The sequence below is a fragment of the Macaca mulatta genome, chromosome 3, assembly GCF_049350105.2.
Source record: "Macaca mulatta isolate MMU2019108-1 chromosome 3, T2T-MMU8v2.0, whole genome shotgun sequence".
Taxonomy (NCBI): Eukaryota; Metazoa; Chordata; class Mammalia; order Primates; family Cercopithecidae; genus Macaca; species Macaca mulatta.
In genome coordinates this window covers 147,605,275-147,614,228 of record NC_133408.1, presented here as the reverse complement: position 1 = coordinate 147,614,228, position 8,954 = coordinate 147,605,275, and the positions used below count along the sequence as shown (strand labels likewise).

The 8,954-nt window shown below is 48.4% G+C and overlaps 1 protein-coding gene and 1 pseudogene across 1 annotated transcript in view; both read left to right on the top strand.

Moving 5' to 3' along the window:
* The first annotated feature begins 2,990 nt into the window (after nucleotides 1-2,990).
* LAMB1 (laminin subunit beta 1) overlaps nucleotides 2,991-8,954 on the top strand; it is an 87,294-nt gene continuing 81,330 nt past the window's right edge. Inside the window, exons 1-4 of the mRNA XM_001090393.5 lie at nucleotides 2,991-3,047; nucleotides 3,187-3,309; nucleotides 4,425-4,600; nucleotides 7,698-7,833. Of these exons, the coding sequence (XP_001090393.4) occupies nucleotides 3,273-3,309; nucleotides 4,425-4,600; nucleotides 7,698-7,833 (349 nt within the window). The 5' untranslated portion in view covers nucleotides 2,991-3,047; nucleotides 3,187-3,272. The remainder of the gene's footprint in view (nucleotides 3,048-3,186; nucleotides 3,310-4,424; nucleotides 4,601-7,697; nucleotides 7,834-8,954) is intronic.
* Nucleotides 6,197-6,382, top strand: LOC114677311 (small nucleolar RNA U3; annotated as a pseudogene).

Sequence of the window (8,954 nt, the reverse complement as noted above, 5' to 3'; positions counted from 1 at the left end):
CTGAAGCATAAGCCACAAAGAGATCAAATAAGATCACAGTGGGAAAATGTCCATTGCATTCAGCAATTAGAAAGTCAAGGGCACTTACCAAGAACAGTGGTGGGGATGGAAGCCACACTGCCATGGAATGGAGGAGGAACTTGGGGAAAGCAGAGAATAAGAGCGAACTATAATTTCAAGAACCTGAGCTATGAAGCCAAAGGAAGGAGAGGGAGTGTAGAGTATTTATCCCTCATTCCAGCCACATTTGCCTAGAGCAGGAGCATGGAATCAAAGCTCAAGCTTTGATTGAGCAAACCCTGAGATTTGCTCAATCCTTCCTTTGGCTTCATAACTCAGGTTCTTGAAAGTACAGTTTGCTCTTGTTCTCTGCTTTCCCCAAGTTCCTCCTCCATTCCATGGCAGTGTGGCTTCCATCTCCACTGCTGGAGTGCAATGGTGCAACCTTGGCTCACTGCAATCTCCGCCTCCCAGTTTCAAGCGATTCTCCTGCCTCAGCTCCTGAGTAGCTGGGACTACAGTCCCTGCCACCATGCCTGGCTAATTTTTGTATTTTTAGTAGAGACAGGTTTCACTATGTTGGACAGACTGGTCTTGAACTCCTGACCTCGTGATCCAGCCGCCTCACACCCCTTACAGGCACCAGCCACCGTGCCCTGCCGCCCTTGACTTTCTAACTGCTGAATGCAATGGACATTTTCCCACTGTGATCTTATTTGATCTCTGTGGCTTATGCTTCAGATCTCCCTCTTGAAACTCTTTTCTCCTTAGCTCAATCTTTGATTCCATGAGCAAATCTCCAGAGCTCAAGCTTTGATTCCATGCAATGCAGCGTTTGTGTTGTTTTTACCTAAAACAGGAGGAGACTGAGCAAGTATATGAGAGCACTGAACTTCGTAGATGAGAGGAGGGCATACTTCTAGGAGAGAAGCACTAAAGGTGGAAAGGGAGGTAGACAAATTCACAGATGAAGTGGTCAGAAGCTGAGTGTTACACACACTCCTCCCCCTGCACGTATACAGGCAAATTTTTAAAAACCGAATTCTCTCAGTAGTGTTCAGTTTACTACTGCAAATGAGGTGATCGGGAGAGCAAGCAGGCTTCTGAACACACTGAAGGTAAATGACCTTTTGCAATGGGAGAGGTCGCTGACCAGGGACAGGTAGCAAGGAGGGCTCAGCTGCTGTGAGAGCAGAGGCTAGGCTCAAGAAAGAAAAGGAACTGAAAGATGCTTGCAGTGCATGCACATGAAAATATGAAATTCTGGCCCGGGGTATTAAAAGCTCAACAGGAAGAAAAGACATTTGCCTTTTAATATTTTTCTTTTAATTAAGCCCTGAAGACCCTCCATTGCAATTCTACAGCCTCCCAACAGCAAGGGCTCTCAGTGTTCTCAGGCTACACAGCCGGTGCAGAGGATCCTAAGCGTCAGCAGAGGCAAAACCTCCCCAGGCTGTAGCAGGGCAAGTGCTGATGTGGTGAATAATTAATGCCTCACTCACCTAGACCCCCAGGCTCCTGCCTGCCTCAGACTTGTGCAGGCTTACAAACTCGTAAAGCAGCTGACTCTATGGTCTAATGATTAAACTTCTCTGGGCCTTATTTCGTGGCAGTTAAGTTAAAAACTGACCAGCTAGCCGCTTAAACTCTTCTCCCTGAGATGACTAGAAAACATGCCAAGTCTCCTGACTGGACTAACAACTAACTATACTCCCTGAATTCCAGCCACATTTGCCCAGAGCAGGACTCCAAGTTTTGACTGTGTCCATTGCTAAGGGTTGCAGAATGCGTGGTGGTGTCCCGTCACCAATCTCTTTTCCCTCTCCAACCCCTAGAAGATGGTGAGCTTCTATGTACCCCTAATTTCACCAGGCAGGTTACACTGTGTTGTTAGAGACGCTTCTTTAGAGGCCTTCACCCGACCTCACCATTTGCACACCGTGGAGGATCGTTGAGATGCGTTGTGGGGAAGTGCCTCTCATGAAAGATTTCCACTTCCTGGCTGCGTCAACTCTTCCACGGCGAGATGGGAAAGGGAGTCAGTAACAATAATGGTGTCATTTGAGGAATTACCTGAGTTAAAACCATCATCTGGATACAGGCAGGAAGATTTTATTTTATTTATTTTTATTTTTTGAGACGTAGTTTTGCTCTTGTCGCCCTGGCTGGAGTGCAATGGCGCGATCTCGGCTCACTGCAACCTCCTCCCAGGTTCAAGCGATTTTCCTGCTTCAGCCTCCCGAGTAGCTGGGATTACAGGCACCCGCCACCACGCCCAGCTAATTTTTGTAGTTTTAGCAGAGAGGGGGTTTCACCATGTTGGAAGTAGATTTTTTAAAAACAGAACTAGCCGTTCAATTCAATGCCGTGACCACCTGGGTAACAGGGACTACAGAGAGGTCCTGAATAAATGTGTGCGCAAAGAATTGCAGGGCGCACAGCGCTTCTCCTCCTTCCTAGGAAGACACTGTAGAAGTCTCGCCCATCCCAAGCTCTTGGATACTGGGGGCGGAAAGGAAGTGTCACTTTCTAAAGAACAAATACGACAGGTCGACCCTGTTTCTAAAGAGTTAACCCGCTTTCCCCGAGCGCACGGCACGACAGTTTTAGCCGTGGGCACGTTTGGTGATTCACTTCTTGCGAACGTAAATGCGCTAGTCCGCGGTAGGTCCCGCCGGCCCCCTGGCTGGGCGACTTGAACACCCACCTCGGAGACGCCCCCATGCATCCGCCCCCCTCGCTGGACGGCCACGCCGCGCGCCCTTCTGGGACGCGCACCCCGGGGCGGACCCGCGCTGGGACTGGGAAGCGCCCCAGCCTCGCAGCCATCGCAGACACAGCTTTCAAACAAAAGAGGCGCCCCGGGGGGTGGGACCGGGACCTCACCCGGTCCTCGCAGAGTTGCTGCCGCCCGCCCCTTCAGCCCCGGCTCTCCGTGTGCGCATGAGCAGAGGCGCCTCCCTCTGTTCCTCCCAAGGCTAAACTTTCTAATTCCCTTCTTTGGGATCGGGGGCTGCCAGGAGCAGGGCGAGCGCTAGCGTCGCCGGGTGAGGAGAACAAAGTGGCTGCGCGATTTTTCCCCCTTTCCAGCCCACCCCCAGCTTCCGTGGGAGCGACAGGAAATGGAAGGGCGCCTCTACTCTCTTTGAACATTTGCCTTTTTTCCCCTCCTTTTCACCTCTATAGAAAGGAAGACGGGAAGAAAGGGCAGGCCGCTCGGCGGGCGTCTTCTCCACTCCTCTGCCGTGTCCCCGTGGCTGCAGGGAGCCAGCATGGGGCTTCTCCAGGTGTTAGCTTTCAGTTTCTTAGGTAATTCCGTGGAAACGGTGCGGGGAGGCGGATGGACTTGGGCATGGGGAAGGAAAACCCAAAAGCTGTTTGCTCACCTTCGAGGGAGACTGGGGGCTTGGGAGAGGGACTGGATGGAAATGACGCCCCTAGGATTAAACGCCAACGCCCTTGCTTTGGTGGTGGCTGGAGACGGCGCACGCGGAGTGCCGCGGACCCGCATCCTCCGGGCTCTGCGCCCAAGCCCCGGCCCCTGCGGGCTCCCGCGGCCCCCGCTCAGGGTTTTGCACCCTCGGCCTGTTCACCCTGGGTTTCCCCACCGCGGAGGGCAGGTTCCCTGGGGTTGGCGGTAGTGACTGAGGAGGGCTCTCCAAAAATCCATTGCCCAGGAAAGTGCCTGAGCTGAGCGGAGGCTTCATTCTGGGAACAGATGGGGGCCATGTGGCTTTAATTAACCATCTCTGTTTGTCTCCGGATGGCACCAGAAACAGCTGGACCTGGCGCTTCCCTGGAATGGCGAAGCCTTGAAACCACTCCAGAGCCCCAGGGACTGTCCATGGGCTCCCCTACCTCCGGAAAGCGGCGTCCACCGCGAGACCCGGCGCCTCGCCCCCAGCGAAGCGCCGGTGACCCTCGCGCGTGCACGCACACGCACTCTCGCGCCCCGTGCTCACAGATTTCCACGCGCACACTCACACCGAGGATGCGCGGGCTGCCGCGTGCACGCGGGTTCACGTGCGTGGGTGTGTGGCGCTTGGGGGGTCAGCCTCCCTGCGGCGGGCTCCAGGCACGTCTAAGTGGAGGGTCTATACATCCACCCTTTGTTGGAGGAGGTGCTCCCCGGGGCTGATCAGGGTGGGCGCGAGCGTCGGTGGGTTTCCCAGGAGGGAGGCTCTCGCTGCTGGACAGACCTGATGACGTGTGTGGGTTTCTTTCCGTGTCCTCCTCCTTTCTGAGTCCCTGCCTTCCCAGCCTCTCCTGCGCTCATCTCTCCATTGTCCTTTCTGTGCATTTTGCTTTCTTCAGAATGGACTGCCCTCTCTCCGCACCCACTCCCCCGCCCCCGCTTTTTCGTTTTGTTCGGACTCTACTCCCTGCTTGTGTGCCCCCAACCCTGTCGCCTGTCCTTCCCGCAGCCCTGTGCGGAGCCCGAGTGCGCGCTCAAGAACCCGAGTTCAGCTACGGCTGCGCCGAAGGCAGTTGCTACCCCGCCACGGGCGACCTTCTCATCGGCCGAGCACAGAGGCTTTCTGTGACCTCGACGTGCGGGCTGCACAAGCCCGAACCCTACTGTATCGTCAGCCACTTGCAGGTGAGGGCTGAGAGCCGGGTATGAGGCTCTTCTAGCGCCTCCTCCCGTCCGGAGCTAAGGGGCAGGCCCTGGGGACTCCGCATCCTTCCAGCAATCCAGATAGGAAGCGCAGCCAGCCGGGGAGTCCCGGGATTAGGCTGGTAGCTTACCCTTTCGCCCCATCTCAGTTTGCACAGTTGCATCCGCCACACATTTCCTGCTGGCGCGGTCAGTATGGAAAGGAAGGACTGTCGACAGTCCTGGCTGCCCCAACCCAGGGCCTCCAAAGGCCTGATTGTGTGTGTGTGTGTTTTAATCTTTAGTTTTGGAAGTGTGCATTAAAGGTGATTTATCCTCTTTTTAAAACCCAGTGATCTTGGGTTCCGCCCCCGCCCCCAACCGCATCTTCACTTGAGTAAAGAGGATTCCAGCACTGACAGGCGTCTTGCAAGGTGATTCCAATCACGGAACGAACCCGTTTTCCTCTCCTCACTTGGTGCTGTTCCCAACTAGATATCAGGATCAGATGCTTGCTTTCACGAAATGCCCTGGTTGCCGTGGTACCCTGATAAAGAGAGACCACAGTGAAATTTCAGGGTGTTACCTGTTTCTAAAAGAGGGCCCAAATTTTAGATTTCAGGGGTCATATTTATACAAACTCAAAAGTAATTTTAAAAGAAGACACAAAGTATAAAATATCCAGAATCAGAACACTTTTCCTTCATTTTTAAAAACGAAGCTGGCCGGGTGCAAAATGACTCACGCCTGTAATCCTAGCACTTAGGGATGCTGAGGTGGGAGGATCACTAGAGCCCAAGAGTTCAAGACCAGCCTAGACAACATAGACTCTGTCTCTACAAAAAAATTTTTAAAAACTTAGCTGGGCGTGGTAGTCCACACCTGTGGTTCCAGCTATCTAGGAGGCTGAGGTGGGAGGATTACTTGAGCCCATTAGGTCGAGGCTGCAGTAAGTGATAATCAGGCCACTGCATTCCAGCTTGATAACAAAGGGAGACCCTGTCTCAAAAAAATTTTTAAATAAAAAAAGGCTGATATTTCTGGCCTCTAACAAAAGCGGAAAGTATCAGTCTCACATTCAGGGCAAGTTCCAAGCTAATTGCCCAGAATGTGGTCAGCCCACCCACCGGTACAGTTGCCCTTCAGAAGGAGGACAGAGTATTGTGTGTGGTTTGCACAGCGGATCCCTTAAAATGGAGTCACTTTTACAAAGCAGAAAGCCCATTCTGGAGACCTGATAAATTAGACCAAAGGAATGTGGTAAAGTGGATTTCGTTCATTTGCTTCCAGGTTTATACAGAGATGTCTAGACTGCTTCCTCCTGATTAGAAGGGAGGCTGTAATTAAACTTTTTTAAACTTTTTTTTTTTTTTTTTTTGGAGTTCTGGTGATTGTTCTCCAGTACTAGTTTCCTTGACTACAAGTTATTGAAGGCAGTTGATGTTACTTTTCTAATATTAGCATTTACATTTTACCTACAATATTATGCTAACATTTTCTTGAGAGGCCAGGACATCCTGTAAATGAATCACCAGATTATGAAATCAACTTTGACCAAAATGAAAATCAGACTGTTTGTATTAAAAGCAACTGGGAAGGAAGACTGTCCTCTCAGAGATTATTTCTAGAGTTCGTTCCTGGAGAAGTTTCTCTGAATGTGTAGAGAGCATCAGAAACCACAAGAAAGAGGCGCAGCGGTCTCTCCTGAGTGTGAAGCTGGCTCTTGGTGTTGCTTCTTGGTTCTTCTCTTCCTTTGGAAGAGGAAGAGGATGCAGTCTTAGTAGTTTCCCCTAAAATAAATAAATAAATAAATAAATAAATAAATAAATAAGCAACTGGAGCCAGGCTCTCTGGTATATATGATTAGCCATGCATTTGTGAAGTGCTTTTCACAGATAGCAGGGCCTAAAAAAGGGACTGGATACGTGCTTTTCTCAAACATCTAGTGGGCATCAAGATAGAGGAAGCTTGTTTTATCCAGGCTCCCAATGCATCCCTGGCTTTTGGTCTCTGTTTTTTAGACAGTACACCTTGCCAGTCTCCAAATCCTTTTGAGAAGAAGATAATAACTAAATAAATACAATGTGAAATACAGTGTAAAAGTACAGTCAGTTAATTGTGTCCTTATAAGAATATTATGCTTAATCAAATGCTGTTTGTAACATACATGTGGGTCTCTTGTATATTTCAGTCTTAGTCTCATTTTCAGACTTAAGAATAATCTGCATTTCAGAAAATGTAGGTACAGAGCAAAGCTCTATGTAGAAAGGGAGCTATTAAGCTCTGTTGTTTATGATTTGCCTTGACGGAATGCACAGAAAGTAGATAACTCTCCTAACCCAACTGCCCGGGTGGCTCTGGCTTCCATTTTAGGAAAAAGAAAGTGAGAGAAATTCAACGCTACCCTAAAACTTACAGTCTATCTTCATCCTAGTTCATGACCATGTTGGGGTTCTTTGAACTGGCCCCAGATTATAGTGGTCCCAACATGGTCTGGTCCTTCCAACAGTCTGGCCCTCCCTTCCCCAGATATTCTGAGCAATTTGCAGGTTAGCCTGCATGCCCCCACTGTTGATTCACTGCCCAGGCAGGGTGGAAATGAAGAAGTCTTGTTCTGTGGTTCCCAAAGCTTCTCTAAATACTTCTGCCTAATACTTGGTTTCTGCTTCATTTAGGCTTTAGAAAATCAGGCCAAGCGAATTGTATTTTTTTCTTTCATTTTTAGTTTGCTTTCTGTCAGCAAAAATTCTCTAATATCTCCTCTACATTTTACTGTAGAGTAAGCTTCTCTGTTTATTGAGATTAAGGTTTAAGCCTAGAAATTTGATTTTGGTTAGATTAATAGCTTGAGGAAACAATGCCGTCTTTTACTTTAGACCTTGAATTTGCAAGGAAGGAGGAAATTATTTTCAAGAGTATTTTAGACTCAGCAAGTTAAAAGTGAAAGATGTGATACAAATCACCTAAGCAATTTTCACACATTCATTTTTCTTGAAGCTAATAGGTTGATTTTTGTATTATGGGCTTGATGGGGTTTTTTTAATTAAAAATGTTTTTAATGAGGTTGCTTCTAGACTGATGAACTCAACTTTGTTTTCAGGAGGACAAAAAATGCTTCATATGCAATTCCCAAGATCCTTATCATGAGACCCTGAATCCTGACAGCCATCTCATTGAAAATGTGGTCACTACCTTTGCGCCAAACCGCCTTAAGATTTGGTGGCAATCTGAAAATGGTATGTGGTTGGTGTGGGGACAAGTTCCATTGAGTGTGATTGATAACTCGGGTGGAGCTTACAGGTTCCTGGGTGTTTGTAATTATGATTTGCTTCTCTGTCCTGTAAGTATGGCCTCTGACAGATTGACTGCCTGGAGCACTAACTTCTCTTGGTAAAATCTTATCCTTCTTCCTGAAGCATGTATTTCCTATAAGAAAGCAGTCTTTCATGCTAGACCAAAGGAGCATTTCATAGTCCTCATTCCGAGGGGCTTTTGGAGAGAGTGCTTGTGTGCCGGGGGGCTCTGTGGGGAGGGTATGGGTACTGTCTCAGGCCCCTATTCTTCCACAAAACATAACATCTTTCACTTTGATCAATCCCAAAGGAAGGGGCAGAATCACAGCCCCCACTCCTCCCCTCACCGCCTTCCTTCATCTACAGAAAATTTCTTGATAGTAATAATAGCACTGTGAATAAGCAGCAAGATGTAATTTTTCAAAGACTCTGTCAACATGGATATGACCCCAAGTCAAATGGTTCCTCCAGTGATTGCATGAATTACACCCTTTTTCCTGTCTTTGCTATTTGGGATTTTGTTTAATACATTCATCAAATATGATTTTACTGTTGCTGTGCCATGAAGCCCAGATGAGTTTCACATTTATTTCAAACTCGGATGCTGAAATTTGGGGAATAAAGGTAGAGTTAGTGTTTTTGTTAATCAACAATGTACCATTAGATCTTCTTTTAAAAAAAATGTGAAAGTATCCTCAAAGAAGTGAACATAACCCTGGTCGTTAAAAAGCCTGGAGACTACTAGATTTCTTTATTCTATGCCCTACACCTGGGGAGACTTTGGATGCTGTTGCAGCCATCTATCATTCTGTAAAGACAAACACCCTTAATAGATTTCTTTGTCATTGACTGTTTGTTTGTTTGTGTATTTTTGAGGCAGAGTCTCACTCTGTCTGTCGCCCAGGCTGGAATGCAATGGTGCAATCTCAGCTTACTACAACCTCCACCTCCCGGGTTCAAGTGATTCTCCCGCCTCAGCCTCCTGAGTAGCTGGGATTACAGGCACATGTTACCACGCCCGGCCAATTTTTTTTGTATTTTTTAGCAGAGACGGGGTTTCACCG